Genomic DNA, 15,918 nt, shown 5'->3' on the forward strand with positions numbered 1-15,918 from the left:
GGCAGTATGGCTAAACTGTGTTGATGATGCTGAATTCTGATCCTGGGATATTGTTAGAGCCCAACCCAGGGCACCTGGCCTGAGAGAGGAAATCCATTCTTATGCTTTATGTAAAAAAGAAAGCCTTGGTGGCTGGGTGCGGTGGCTCATGCCTGTAATCTCAGTGCTCTGGGAGGCCGAGGTGGGCGGATAACCTGAGATAAGGAGTTCGAGACCAGACATCTTGGTTTTGGTGGGTTTTAGCTGGCTTCTTTACTGCAGCCTGTTTCATCAGCAAGGTCTTTATGACTTGTATCTTGTGTTGACTTCCTGTCTCACCCTGTGACTTAGAATGCCTGAACTGTCTGGGAATGTAGCCCAGTAGGTCTCAGCCTCATTTTACCCAGCCCCTATTCAGGATGCAGTTGCTCTGGTTCACACGCCTCTGACAATAGCTGATTAATTTTGTTATTTTTTTGTAGAGACAGGGTCTTACTATGTTGCCCAGGCTGGTCTCAAACTCCTGGGCTCAAGTGATGCTCCTGCCTCGGCCTTCCAAAGTGCTGGGATTACAGGCATAAGCCTTGCACCTGGCCTGGATACTTTCTAGTGTGGTAAAGAGGCAACTAAAGTAATTTCTCCCTTGCTTCCATATCCTGTCCATCATCAAGTCCAGTTAACTCTTGCTCCAAAACATACCCTGAACTGGTCTGTTTCTGTCTCTACTCGTCGATTGCTACCGTGCTAACATCTTTGCCTCAGCTGCTGCAGGGGTCTCCTCACCTGTCTCTGTTTTCACTCTTGTCCTCCAAAATCCATTTTCTGTGCATCAGCCAGAGGGATTCTTCTAGACTTCAATTCTAAACTTGATGCCCTAAGGCCTCCATGTGTTTGTTATTAGGGTACAATTCAGGCTTCTGACCTGGCCTGTGGGACCCTCTGGGGACCTTCTCTGCCTGGACCTGAACTCCTGGGCCTCCTTGCTTCCTCTTTTCCACTGTGCTGCTGCAGCAGCAGCCTTTCCTTATTTGTCCTGGCTTCCTTCTTGATCAGATCCCAATTTAAGGAACCATCTTAGAGAGGCCCTCCCTGATCACATTATCAAAAGTTGTCTTTCAGGCACTATTGTTGGAGAAATAATGATGTTATGCCAATTTTGACGGGTTTTCAAGTCTCCGTGCTGTCTTCTAGCACATTAGTTTCATCTGTCAGGTTTGTAGTGGAGTGTATCTTCTGTGTTTTAGTGCAGGGTATTGATAAAGTATTGCACAGGACAGAGCGAAGTACACAGGCTTTGATAGGGCCAATTCTTCCCTGTGCTTCAGTGTTGACTCATTAATCAGCATTCTTTGAATCTCATTGCCTGCTTTTGCCTTCCACTAGCCACTATTATAGCATATCCAGTAACAATAGATAATGTTTATTGAGCACTTACTATGTGCTGTGCTCAGTCCCAACTGCTTTACACATTTGATTTTTTTTTTTTTTTTTGAGAGGGAGTCTTGCTCTGTCGCCCAGGCTGGAGAGTGCAGTGGCGCCATCTCGGCTCTCTGCAACCTCTGCCTTCTGGGTTCAAGCAATTCTCCCGCCTCAGCCTCCTGAGTAGCTGGGATTACAGGTGCTCGCCACCATGCCTGGCTATATTTTGTATTTTTAGTAGAGACGGAGTTTCACCGTATTGGCCAAGCTGGTCTCAAACTTCTGACCTCGTGATCTGCCTGCCTCGGCCTACCAAAGTGCTGGGATTACAGGCGTGAGCCACCGCTCCCGGCCATGCATTTGAGTTTTAAAAGAGTCAATGAGGCATCGTTACTGCAGGTTGGCTTGGGTAACCTCTTCGTGGTCAAGGTGTGGGGACACCCACTTAGACTCTCCTAACACCAAAATGTAAACTTTAGCCATTGTGTCTTACCCCCTCTGAGTATACACAGTTTTAACCTTCAGCTCATATTACTCAGAGTTTATGTGTTTTGAGGGGCATGTGTACAATCGTTTCAGCAGCTGGAGATGTCCTGTGATCTTTTAACTGAAAAAAAATTATGACTTACTGGTTACATGGACTCTTTGGGGTTTATGGTAGTGTTTTTGTTTGTTTGTTTGTTTGTTTTTGAGACAGAGTCTTGCTGTGTCACCCAGGCTGGAGTGCAGTGGCACGATCTTGGCTCACTGCAACCTCTGTTTCCTGGGTTCAAGTGATTCTTCTGCCTCAGCCTCCCAAGTAGCTGGGATGATAGGTGCGCGCCACCACGCCTGGCTAATTTTTGTATTTTTAATAGAGACGGGGTTTCACCATGTTGGCCAGGCTGGTCTTGAACTCCTGACCTCAGGTGATCCACCTGTTTTGGCCTCCCAAAGGGTTGAGATTACAGGTGTGAGCCACGGCACCTGGCCTATTTTTTATTTTTATTTATTTAAGAGATGGGGTCTCACTATGTTGGCCAGGCTAGTCTCAAACTCCCAACTCAAGTTATCCTCCCACCTCAGCCTCCTGAATAGCTGGTACTACAGGCATGTGACACTGCACTCAGCTTGCTTTATTTTGAATGTGGTTTTCTATTTTGTAGAGCTGTTTTTGGGGGGTCTCATTTTCTAGGTCCAAAAGCTTCTTTGCATGTGTCCAGTGGATTTCCATGGGATCTTCCAGTTAGATGAAAGACGGAGAGATGCAGTGATTGCATTGGGCATTTTTCTGATTGAATCTGATCTTCAGGTAAGTCTTCAGGAAATTAAAAGTTTCTTCATTGTAAAAGGGGGTGTAGTGAGCGTTTAAGTTTGTATCTGCTTATATTTACCTAAAGCATTACTAGAAGAATACATTTGAACCTAATCAAAGTGGTTAGTGGAGACGGTAGGACAAAGTGGGAATGAGACTTCCTAATGTAAACCTTCTTAGAAAATTTGAGTTTTTTAGAATTGTGTGCCTATATTATGTTGTAAAAAAATGTGTTTTTTTGTTTGTTATTATGTGCCACAGAGTAAGTTAAAATACTTTGAGAAGTAATTGTGTGCCTTCCAGGGTAGGTTTGGTTTTGAAGCTCAGGTAAAATGCTCATCAGTCAGACTCAGGAGTATTGTATTTCTCCTTCCAAAAGGACAAAATCATTTTAGGTAATTTTGATATAATATCATCTTTTTCAAAATTGCAATTATGTATATAAACTTTTAGAGTATGTATCAGTGTATCCTTTTTTTTTTTTTTTTTTGAGATGGAGTCTTGCTTTGTCACCCAGGCTGGAGTGCAGTGGTGCAATCTCGGCTCAATGTAACCTCCGCCTCCAGGGTTCAAGTGATTCTCCTGCCTCATCCTCCTGAGTAGCTGGGATTACAGGCACCAGCCACCACTCCTGGCTAATTTTTTTGTATTTTTAGTAGAGATGCGGTTTCTTCATGTTGGGCAGGCTGGTCTCAAACTCCTGACCTCAGTTAATCCTCCTGCCTCTGCCTCCCAAAGTGTTAGGATTACAGGTGTGAGCCACGTGTGAGCCATCATGCCGGGCCTCAGTGTACCTTTTAATAGGGACTTAAAAGCTAGCCCTGTAGCTCCAACAAAAAAATAGTGTGACTGTTGTGTGTGTGTATTTTTATATTTGCCAAAGCTAGTTGAAACAAACGATTAATCATTGGATATTGAATCTTTTATTTATTTATTTTTATCATTACTAGATACTATTTCTAAATTCCAAGTTAATTATGCTGTGTTAGGTAAATAAAGATGTTAGATATTTGAATATTTATCTAGAAAAGGTTGCTTCCATCTCCTGGAAATTTTGCTCTAATAAGCATTAGTATTTTGACAGTATTTGTACATTTGAAACAAATAAGAATTTTAATTATAGAGCAGTATTTTAATAATTAAATAGGCTACCTGATCAAGGTTACATAAAAAACCAAAATTAGATACATAAGCTGCATTTTGGCTTTTCTTCTGCTATCTATTTATTTATTTATTCTCAGAAACAGAGTCACTCTATCGCCTAGGCTGGAATGCAGTGGCACAGTCATTATTTAATGCAGCCTTGAACTCCTGGACTCAAGGGATCCTCCTAAGCAGCCGAGATTACAGGCATTGGCATGATTTTTTAATTTTCTGTAGAAATGAGGGTCTTGCTACGTTGCCCAGGTTGATCTCCAACCCTGGTCTCAAGTGATCCTCGTGCCTAGGCCTCCCAAAGTGCTGGGATTACAGGCATGTGCCACCATACCCAGCCTGCCTATTTATTTATAAATGTGTAAGGAAAGAAAACCATTTGTACTTTTTCTGTTTACCATATCCTACATAAATATAAAATGAATTATAAAGGGCAAAAAATAATTTTAAAAAAATTTATAAGAAACTATTGTTTTTCAGATGTGGATTACTTGATAATATCTTTGGCAAACACATTTCTTGATAGATTTACCTGTAAGTCCTGAAAGTGTCGTACTTGTATTAGACTTCTTAAGATGACAACAAATAGATGAGCACAAGTTACTTTTGGTGTAATTCAGGTTCTGAGTAAGGACTAGCAGGGTCCCAGGTGGCATGTGATGTTGTCCCTTGGACCATAGAGTTTGCCTGTATGTCCAGGGCAGCCCACCAGCCTCGTATGTACTAGGAGAGAAGCCTAGCATGCTTTGCCAGCCCCCTGAGAAAGCCCTAGGGACCACCTTGGTTTACCTGGTGCTTATATTCCTTGCTTCCCTCCAGGATGGGCTGTGTATTGACCTTCTTCCGGTCCCAGCAGTGGGCTGCCATGGTAGCAGCTGTGGCCAGAGGAGCTGAGGTGGTTTTACTCACCCTGTGCTGCTAATGTCATCACAGTTTATATAGGAAAGAGCCACCTGGAGCCACTTCCTCTGCAGGAGGCCATGTGGTTCAGGCCTTACGGAGTTTTGTTTCTGTCAGTACACTAGGATCCTCGACAGATGTCTTAGCCAGTTCCTTTTTATGGTTTAGGGAAAAAACTGTTTTGTTTTTGATAAAGTTCTTTGTTTTTGATTATCTATTATGGTATAACAAACTCCCCCCAAACTTAGTGCTTAATACATCATTTTGTTTGATTCATGAATCTGCAATTTAGACAGGGCTCAACTGACTCCATTTAGCATCGGTTGGGGTGGCTCAAAAGCTGGGGGCTGGAATCACCTGAAGTCTCATTCATGGGTCTTATCACAGCATAGCATCTAGGTTCCAGGGCAAATGTCCTGAAAAAGAGCCAGTTGGAAGCTGCGTGCCTTCTGCCATGTTTTTTTTGTTGTTGTTGTTTTTGTTTTGTTTTGTTTTTTTGAAACGGAGTCTCTTACTGTAGCCCAGGCTGGAGTGCAGTGGTGCCATCTAGGCTCACTGCAAGCTCCGCCTCCTGGGTTTACTTACGCCATTATCATGCCTCAGCCTCCCAAGTAGCTGGGACTACAGGCGCCCGCCACCATGCCCGGCTAATTTTTTGTATTTTTAGTAGAGAAGGGGTTTCACCATGTTAGCCAGGATGGTCTCGATCTCCTGACCTCGTGATCTGCCTGCCTCGGCCTCCCAAAGTGCTGGGATTACAGGTGTGAGCCACCGCACCCGGCCACCTTCTGCCATGCTTTTATGTTTTAATTTTTTTCGAGACAGGATTTCACTCTCTTGCCCAGGCTGGAGTGCAGTGGCACAATCTTGACTTACTGCAGCCTTCACCTCCCATGCTCAAGCGATCCTCCCACCCCAGCCTCCCGAGTAGCTGGGACTACAGGCACGTGCCACTGCACCCAGCTAATACTTGTATTTTTAGTAGAGACAGGGTTTTGCCATGTTAGCCAGCTGGGTCTCAAATTCCTGAGCTCAAGTGATCCACCTGCCTGGGTCTCCCAAAGTGCTGGGATTATGGATGTGAGCCACTATGAGCCACTATGCCTGGCTGCAGCCATGTTTTTAAAACTACCATGTGGTTTGTCAGCATTTCAAAACATCAAATAGTACTCCTCTTCTCTAGAGCACACTTCTTCTCTGGAGCACATCTAATCCTTAACTGGAACAGCTGTAAATAGGGAAATAGCTCCAAAAGCCAACGACAGAAGATTATGAAGCTATATATTGGTGTTGATTGGCTAGTTCAGAAATTAGAGGAAAGTAAAATTTTTCACTGGGCTAAAGTTGGCTATAAAGTCTGATGCTCAACTTGAGCAAGAGGAAACATGAAGTAGAAAATTTAAAAAAAAATAAAAACAAGGAAAATGGACAAGAGACATGAACAGAAAAAAGCATCACCCAGTTGAGATGCCCACACTATGAGCTTCTCTCCATCCCCAGGGTCTTATTCTGGGGCTCATGGATGGGTTTTGGGGCTCTAAACCATTCTCACTGAAGACAGCTTTGAGTATGTACACACATGTGCCACCTGGAGAGGCCTAGCCCCCAGAAGAGGCCTGAGCAGGCTGGACCCTGAGCTCCAGAAGGCAGGTGTGAACACTTCCTTAGGCTCCTGTTGTACAGGTTGATGGGACAGCCTCTGGACTCTGCAATGTGAAAACAGGAATGGAGTGATGCCATGTGAATTTACATGCACTTTACATTATCTCTGGAGAATCTCTGAGATGATTAGGATGTGGATATGCTTTGCTTTGGGCTTAATCTGGGCTAAAAAGCTGCCAGTCACTTGTTTTATTAAATCTAATTTATTATTATTCTTATTATTTTTTAGCATAAAGATTGTGTGGTTCCTTACCTTGTTCGACTTCTCAAAGGTCTTCCAAAAGTGTATTGGGTAGAAGAAAGCACAGCTCGGAAAGGCAGAGGTAATTGTATATAATGTTTTCCCTGAATATAAGAGAAAATACACATGTTCAGTGTCTGTAGGATCAAGTGTTTGCTCATACTGACACATCAGATGCATCTTGTCTCACTCCTGGCTGTGAAACAACTGCCTGCAGCATTGTGGGCTGAGCTTACATCGATGTGTTGGCCACAGCCCATGGATGAGTTGGGGAGAAGGTAGGCCTGGGTAGGCCAGCTTTCCATTGCATTCTTCTGAGAGTGAGCAAGAACGCTGAGACCTTCCAGAACCTTTTCTCATGTCTCATTGGCCAGAATTGGGTCGTCTGCCCGTCCCCGAATCAGTCACTGTTACCCTTAGAATTTATAGGCTCACTCCTGGAGTGAGGTCAGTTTTCCAGATTATATTGCTGCTGCTCAAAAAGGGTGAGATGGAGGTTGGGGACCCAACAGCAATGTTCACTGTAAATAGTTTCATCACTTTGTTTCTAAGTTCCAGTTAAACTTTGCACCTTTAGCAATGGAATAAATTGGCTGGTATGGTGGCTCACTCCTGTAATTCTAGCACTTTGGGAGGCTGAGGTGGGCAGATCGTTTGAGCTCAGGAGTTTAAGACTAGTCTGGGTTGGCCGGGCATGGTGGCTCACACCTGTAATCCCAGCACTTTGGGAGGCCGAGGCGGGTGGATCACGAGGTCAGGAGTTCAAGACCAGCCTGGCCAATATGGTGAAACTCCATCTCTACTAAAAGTACAAAAATTAGCCGGGTGTGGTGGTATGTGCCTGTAGTCCCAGCTGCTCGGGAGGCTGAGGCAGAAGAACTGCTTGAACCCAGGAGGCAGAGGTTGCATTGAGCCGAGATGTGCTACTGCACTGCAGCCTGGGCGACAGCGCAAGACTCCATCCCAAAAAAAAAAAAAAAAAGCAAAAACCAAAACTAGTCTGGGCAACATGGCCCAGTCTGCTAAAGATGGGTTTTGCTGTTCTCAACATTCTGGGCCCCGCAACACCACCACCACTGGCATGAACACATACACAGAGGTCACCAGCTCCAACTCTATGCTACCACTGCCATTGGTGCAAATGTGCACACAGACCCCAGTGGCGATGCACCACTGCTGCTGCCAGTGCCCACACAGAGGCAGGTAGCCCCAGGCCTCCCAGCACCCCGCCTCAGCCAATGAGCGTGCACCCCATTGCACTGCTGGTGCTGCTGGCACAAGCAAATAGGCTGCCACTATCTGACAGAGTGCTTTGGCTGGCACTACCCTTCAGAGTGTTGTGGCTGTGTCCCAAGAACACCTCAATCCCTCCAGTGCTGCATGTTCTCAACTTCAGAGAGCCAGAGAACAAAGCTGAGTGCCCAATACCAGCCCCCCAGAGTTGCAGGACACAGCCCAGGAGTGCTGAGCTGAGCCTTAGTCCCCCATGCTGAGCTGAGCCTTAGTCCCCCAAAAATCTGCCAGAAATGAAGCCAGTTGACCGAACCCAATCAAACCCCCAAAGACATCAAAGAAGATAAAAGCACCACCCCCAAAAAAATCCATCCAAAGGACAGCAGCTTCAAAGATTGAAGGAACATTAGCCCACGAAGATAAGAAAGAGCCAGCGCAGGAACTCTGGCGTCTCCAAAAGCCAGTGTCTTCATGCTGCTAAGTTGGCTGCACTAGTTCCCCAGCAGTGGTTCTTAACCAGGCCAAAATGACAGAAATAGAATTCAGAATATGGATAGGAACGAAGATCATCAACATTCAGGGGAAAGTTGAAACCCAATCCAAGGACTGTAAAGGATACAATAAAACGATATAGGAGATGAAAGATGAAATGGCCATTTTAAGAAAAAACCGGCCAGGCACAGTGGCTCACACCTGTAATCTCTGCACTTTGGGAGGCTGAGGTGGGTAGATCACTTGAGGTCAGGAGTTTGAGACCAGCTTGGCCAACATGGTGAAACCCCATCTCTACTAAAAATACAAAAAATTAGCCAGGTGTGGTGACAGGTTCCTATAATCCCAGCTACTTGGGTGGCTGAGGCAGGAGAATTGCTTGAACCTGGGAGGTAGAGGTTGCAGTGAGCTGAGATCATGCCACTGCACTTCAGCCTGGGTGACAGAGTGAGACTCCGTCTCAAAAAGAAAACAACCAAACTGAGCTGATGGAGCTGAAAAACTCACTTCAAGAATTTTGGCTGGGCCCAGTGGCTCACACCTGTAATCCCAACACCTTGGGAGGCCAAGGCAGGTGGATCACAAGGTCAGGAGTTCAAGACCAGCCTTGCCAAGATGATGAAACCCCGTCTTTATCAAAAATACAAAAATCGGCTGGGTGTGGTGGCACACGCCTGTAATCCCAGCTACTTTGGAGGCTGAGACAGGAGAATCGCTTGAACCCAGGAGGCAGAGGCAGCAGTGAGCCAAGATTGCGCCACTGCACTCCAGCCTGGGCAACAGAGCAAGACTCCATCTCAAAAAAAAAAAAAAAAAAAAAAAAAGAATTTCAAAATAAACAACAGGATTGACCAAACTGAGGAAAGAATCCCAGAGCTCAAAGACCAGCTCTCCAAAATAACTCAGTCAGACAAAAATAAAGAAAATAAAGAATGAACACCTCTGAGAAATATGGGATTATGTAGAGACCAAATATACAACTCACTGGTGTCCCTGAAAGATAGGGAGAGAGAAAGTAAGCAACTTGGAAAACGTATTTCAGGATATTATCCATGAGTATTTTCCCAATCTCTCTAGAGATGCCAAAAATCAAATTCAGGAAATGCAGAGAACCCCTATGAAATATTACACAAGAAGACCATCCCCAAGGCGCATAGTCATCAGATTCTCCAAGGTCTAAATGAAAGAAAAAAAAATGTTAAAGGCAGCTAGAGAGAAGGGGCAGGTTACCTTCAAAGGGAGTCCCACCAGGCTAACAGCAGACCTTTTAGTAGAAACTCTACAAGCCAGAAGAGAATGGAGGCCATTTTTCCGGCTTTTTTTTTTTTTTTTTTTTTTTTTTTGAGAAGGAGTCTCACTCCATCACTCAGGCTGGAGTGCAGTGGTGCGATCTTGGGTCACTACAACTTCCACCTCCCAGGTTCAAGCAATTCTCGTGCCTCGGCCTCCTGAATAGTTGGGGACTACAGGCGCACACCACCATGCCCAGCTAATTTTTGTATTTTTAGTAGAGACAGGGTTTTGCCATGTTGACTAGGCTGGTCTTGAACTCCTGGCCTCAAGTGACCCCTGCTCCTCAGCCTCACAAAGTGCTGGGATTGCAGGCATGAGCCACTGGGCCTGGCTTATATTCAGCATTGTTAAAAGAATTTCCAACCAAGAATTTCATATCCAGTCAAACTAAGCTTTATGAGTGAAGGAGAAATAAGATCTTTTTGAGACAAGCACATGCTAAGGGATTTCTTTACCACCACCTGCCTTACAGGGTCTTGAAGGGAATGCTAAACATGGAAGGGAAAGACTATTACCAGCCACTACAGAAACACACCTAAGGGCTGGGCGCAGTAGCTCACGCCTGTAATCCCAGCACTTTGGGAGTCCAAGGCGGATGGAACACCTGAGGTCAGGAGTTCGAGACCAGGCTGGCCAACATGGTGAAACCCCTTCTCCACTAAAAAGACAAAAAATTAGCTGAGCATGGTGGCAGATACCTGTAATCCCAGCTACTCAGGAGGCCAAGGCAGGAGAATTTCTTGAACCTGGGAGGTGGAGGTTACAGTGAGCCACAGTTGCACCACTGCACTCCAGCCTGGGTAACAGGAATGAAACTCTGTCTCAAAAACAAACAAACAACAACAACAACAACAAAACACACCTAAGTACCTAGACTAGTGACACTATAAAGCAACCACACAGACAAGTCTGCATAATAACCAGCTAACAATATAGTGATGGGAACAGAGCCACACATATCAATATTATAAATGTAAATGGACTAAATGTCCCATTTAAAAGACACATTGTGGCAAATTGGATAAAGAAGCAAGACCCAATGGTATGCTGTCTTCAAGAGACCAATCCCACATACAATGACACCCATACATTCAAAGTAAAAGGATGAAAAAAAATCTACCAAGCAAATGGAAAACAAAAAAAAGAGCAGGGATTGCTATTCTGATTTCAGACAAAATAGACTTTCAACCAACTAAAATCACAAAAGACAAAGAAAGGCATTACATAATGGTAAAAGGCTTGATTCAGCAAGATTTGACTATACATATCAAACACAGGAGCAAATTTATACGTATTGAACACGGGAGCAACCACGTTTATAAAGCAAGTTCTTAGAGACCTTTGACGAGGCTTAGATAACCACACAATAGCCGGGACACTTCAACACCCCACTGACAGTGTTAGACAGGTCATCAGGGCAGAAAACTGATAAAGATATTCAGGATTTAAACTCGACACTTGACCAAATGGACCTAATAGACGTCTACAGAACACTCCACTTGAAAGCAGCAGAATATACATTCTTCTCATCTGCACATGCAACATACTCTAAAATCAACCACACTATCAGACATAAAACAAGCCTCAGCAAATTCAGAAAAACTGAACTTATACTAACCATGCTCTTGGGCCACAGCACAATAAAAATAGAATTAAATACTAAGAAAATCACTGAAAGCATATAATTACATGAGAATTAAATAACCTGCTCCTGAATGACTTTCGGGTAAATAATGAAATTAAGGCAGAAATAAAGAAATTCTTTGAAATTAATGAGAATGAAGATACAACATACCAGAATCTCTGGGACACAGCTAAGGCAGAATTAAGAGGGAAGTTTATAGCATGAATGCTGATGTCAAAAAATTAGATCTCAAATTAACAACGTAACATCACGACTAGAGGAACTAAAGAAACAAGAACAAACTAACCCCAAAGGTAGCCAAAGATAAGAAATAACTAAAACCAAAGCTGAACTGAAGGAAATTGAGATATGAAAACCATACAAAAGATCAACAAATCCAGGAGTTGGTTTTTTGAACAACAACAAAAAAAATAAGATAGACCACTAGCTAGACTTATAAAGAAAAAAAGAGAAAAGGTCCAAATAGACAACCAGAAATTGATAAAGGGGACATTACCAGTGATTCCACAGAAATAATAATAATAAAAAAACCCAACCCTGAGAGACAAACACCTCTATGCCTACAAGCTAGAAAACCTAGAAGAAATGGATAAATTCCTGGACATATACAACCTACCAAGACTAAACCCAGAAGAAACTGAATCCCTGAACAGACAAATAACAAGTTCCGAAATTGAGTCAGTAATAAAAAGTCTGCCAGCTGAAGAAAGCCTAGGACCAGATGGATTCACAGCTGAGTTCTACCAGATGTATAAAGAAGAGCTGGTACCACTCCTACTGAAACTATTACAAAAAAATTAAGGAGGAGGGACTCCTCCCTAACTCTATGTGGGTAGCGTCATCCTGATACCAAAACCTGGTAGAGACAAAACAAAAAAAGAAAACTTAGGGCTAATAGATGAACATAGATGCAAAAATCCTCAACAAAATACTAGGTAACTGAATCTAGCAGCACATCAAAATGCTAATCCATCAGGTCAAGTAGGCTTTATCCCTGGGATACAGGATTGATACAATGTATGCAAATCAATTAATGTGATTCATCACAGAAACAGAACTAAAACCAAAAACCATGTGATTATCTTAATAGATACAGAAGAGGCTTTTCATAAAATTCAATATCCCTTCATGTTAAAAATCCTCAACAGGCCAGGCGTGGTGGCTCACGCCTGTAATCCCAGCACTTTGGGAGGCCAAGGTGGGCAGATTACGAGGTCAGGAGATTGAGACCATCCTGGCCAACATGGTGAAATCCTGTCTCTCCTGAAATACAAAAAATTAACCAAGCGTGGTGGCGGGCACCTGTAGTCCCAGCTACCCGGGAGGCTGAGGCAGGAGAATCGCTTGAACCCGGGATCGGAGGTTGCAGTGAGCCGAGATCATGCCACTGCACTCCAACCTGGCAACAGAGCAAGACTCTGTCTCAAAAAAAAAAAAAAAAAAAAAAAAAAAATCCACAACAAACTCTAGGTGTTGAAGGAACATACTTCAAAGTAATAATAGCCATCTATGACAAACCCATAGCCATCATTATACTGTATGGTCAAAAGCTGGAAGCATTCCCCTTGAAAACCACAACAAGACAAAGATGCCCTCTCTCACCTCTCCTGTGCAGCATAATTCTGGAAGTCCTGGCCAGAGCAGTCAGGCAAGGGAAAGAAATAAAAGTCATCCAGATAGGAAGAGAGGAAGTCAAACGATCTCTTTTCACAGGTTATATGATTCTATACCTAGAAAACCCTATCATCTCTGCCCAAAGCCCCTTGATATGATAAACAACTTCAGCAAAGTTTCAGGATACAAAATCAATGTACAAAAATCAGTAGCATTCCTATACACCAACAACATCCAAGCTGAGAGCCAAATCAAGAACACAGTCCCATTTACAATATTCACAAAAATAATAAAATACCAGCTGGGCATGGTGGCTCACGACTGTAATCCCAGCACTTTGGGAGGCCGAGGCAGGTGGATCACTTGAGGTCAGGAGTTCGAGACCAGCCTGGCCAACAGGGTGAAACCCATCTCTGCTAAAAACACAAAAATTAGCTGGGCATGGTAGCGCATGCCTGTAATCCCAGCTACTTGGGAAGCTGAGGCAGGAGAATCGCTTGAACCTGGGAGGCAGAGGTTGCAGTGAGCCGCGATTGCGCCACTGCCCTCCAGCCTGTGCGACAGAGTGAGACTCCATCTCAAAAAAAAGAAAAGATAAAATACCTTGGAATACAGCTAACAGGGGTGAAAAATCTCTACAGCAAGAATTACAAAATACTACTGAAAGAAATCAGAGCTTACACAAATGGAAAAACATCCCATGCTCATAGACAGGAAGAATCAATATTGTTAACATGGCCATACTACCCAGAGCAATTTATGGATTCAGTGCTATTCCTATCAAACTACCAATGACATTCTTCACAGAATTAGAAAAAAACTATTTTAGAATTTTTATGGAACCAAAAAACAGCCTGAATAGCCAAGGTAACCTGAAAAAGAGCAAAGCTGGAGACATCACATTACCCAACTTCAAACTTCAACTCTACTACAGGGCTACAGTAACCAAAACAGCATGGTACTGGTAAAAAAAAAAAAATAGCACATAGACAAATAGCCCAGAAATAATGCTGCACACCTGCAACCATCTGATCTTCAACAGAGTCAACAAAACAAGTAATGGGGAAAGGACTCCCTACTCAATAAATGGTGCTAGGATAACTGGCTAGCTATATTCGGAAGACTGAAACTAGACCCCTTACTTACGCCCTATACAAAAACCAACTGAAGATGGATTAAAGCTCTAGATGTAAAACCTTAAACTATAAACACCCTGGAAGATAAACTAGGAAATACCACTCTGGACATAGACCCTGGCAAAGGTTTTTTTTTTTTTTTTTGAGACAGAATCTCGCTGTCGCCCAGGCTGGAGTGCAATGGCGCGATCTCGGCTCACTGCAGGCTCCGCCCCCCAGGGTTCACGCCATTCTCCTGACTCAGCCTCCCGAGTAGCTGGGACTACAGTCGCCCGCCACCTCGCCCGGCTAATTTTTTGTATTTTTAGTAGAGACGGGGTTTCACTGTGTTAGCCAGGATGGTCTTGATCTCCTGATCTCGTGATCCGCCCACCTTGGCCTCCCAAAGTGCTGGGATTACAGGCATGAGCCACCGTGCCCGGCCAGAGCCTGGCAAAGATTTAATGGCAAAAATTTGATGACAAAGATGCCAAAAGCAATTGCAGCAAAAACAAAAATTGACAAATGGGACCTAATTAAACTAAAGAGCTTCTGCACAGCAAAACAAACTGTCAACAGAGTAAACAGCCACCCTACTGAATGAAAGAAAATATTTGCAAACTATGCAAAGGTCTAAAGTCCAGAATCTATGAGGAACTTAAATTTACAAACAAAAAACAACACCATTAAAAGGTGAGCCAAGGACGAATAGATACTTTTCAAAAGAAGACATACAAGTGGCCAAAAATATATGAAAAATATGCTCATCATCTGATGCTAATAATCAGAGAAATGTAAATAAAAAAAAAATTTTAGTGAGATACCATCTCACACCAGTCAGAATGGCTATTATTAAAAAGTCAAGAAATAACAGATGCTGGTGAGGTTGTGGAGAAAAGGGGACACTTACACACTGCTGGTGTGAATATAAATTAGTTCAGCCATTGTGGAATGCAGTTTGGCAATTTCTGAAAGAACTTAAAACAGAATTACCATTTGACCCAGCAATCCCATTATTGGGTGCGTACTCAAAGGAATGTAAATCATTCTACTGTAAAGATACGTGCGTAAGTATGTTTATTACAGCAGTATTTACAATAACAAAGATAAGGAGTCAACCTAAATGCCTATCAATGGAAGACTGGGTAAAGAAAATGTCGTATGTGTACCATGGAGTACTGTGTAGCCATAAAAAAAGAAAAAGATCATGTCCTTTTATTTATTTTTTTATTTTATCTTTTTTTGAGACAGTCTCGCTCTGTCACCCAGCTTGGAGTGCAGTGGTGTGATCTCTGCTCACTGCAACCCCCGCCTCCCAGGTTCAAGGGATTCTCCTGTCTCAGCCTCCCAAGTAGCTGGGGTTATAGGCATGTGCCACTACACCGGGCTAATTTTTGTATTTATAGTGGAGATGGAGTTTTGCCATGTTGGCTAGGCTGGTCTCGAACTCCTGGCCTCAAGTTATTTGCCTGCCTCAGCCTCCCAAAGTGCTGGGATTACACCGTGCCCGGCCAAGGTCACGTCTTTTGTAGCAACATGGATGGAGCTGGAGACTGTTATGGGAGAATTAGCACAGGAACAGGAAACCAAACGCTACATGTTCTCACTTATAAGTGGGAGCTAAACGTCGAGTACATATGAACACAGAAGGGAACAGCAGACACTGGGGCCTACTTAAGAGTGGAGAGTAGGAGGAGGGCGAGGATGGGAAAACTACTTTTTGGGTACAATGCGTATTACGGGGATGATGAAATAATCTGTACACCAAAACCCTGTAACATGCAATTTACCTGTATAACAAAACTACATATGTACCCCTGAACCTGAAATAGAAATTAAAAAACGTTCTGTTTGTGCCAGTATTCCTCTTGACCTT

General features: G+C 43.5%; 1 protein-coding gene across 2 annotated transcripts in view; it reads left to right on the forward strand.

Moving 5' to 3' along the window:
* PI4KA (phosphatidylinositol 4-kinase alpha) overlaps window positions 1-15,918 on the forward strand; it is a 150,230-nt gene that overhangs the window by 17,049 nt on the left and 117,263 nt on the right. For both annotated transcript variants that reach the window (XM_032139259.2, XM_032139260.2), the window contains exons 2-3: window positions 2,573-2,689; window positions 6,639-6,732. In XM_032139259.2, coding sequence (XP_031995150.2) covers window positions 2,573-2,689; window positions 6,639-6,732 — 211 coding nt within the window. The remainder of the gene's footprint in view (window positions 1-2,572; window positions 2,690-6,638; window positions 6,733-15,918) is intronic.

Source organism: Hylobates moloch, unplaced genomic scaffold, assembly GCF_009828535.3.
Source record: "Hylobates moloch isolate HMO894 unplaced genomic scaffold, HMol_V3 SCAFFOLD_19, whole genome shotgun sequence".
In the NCBI taxonomy this organism is placed as follows: Eukaryota; Metazoa; Chordata; class Mammalia; order Primates; family Hylobatidae; genus Hylobates; species Hylobates moloch.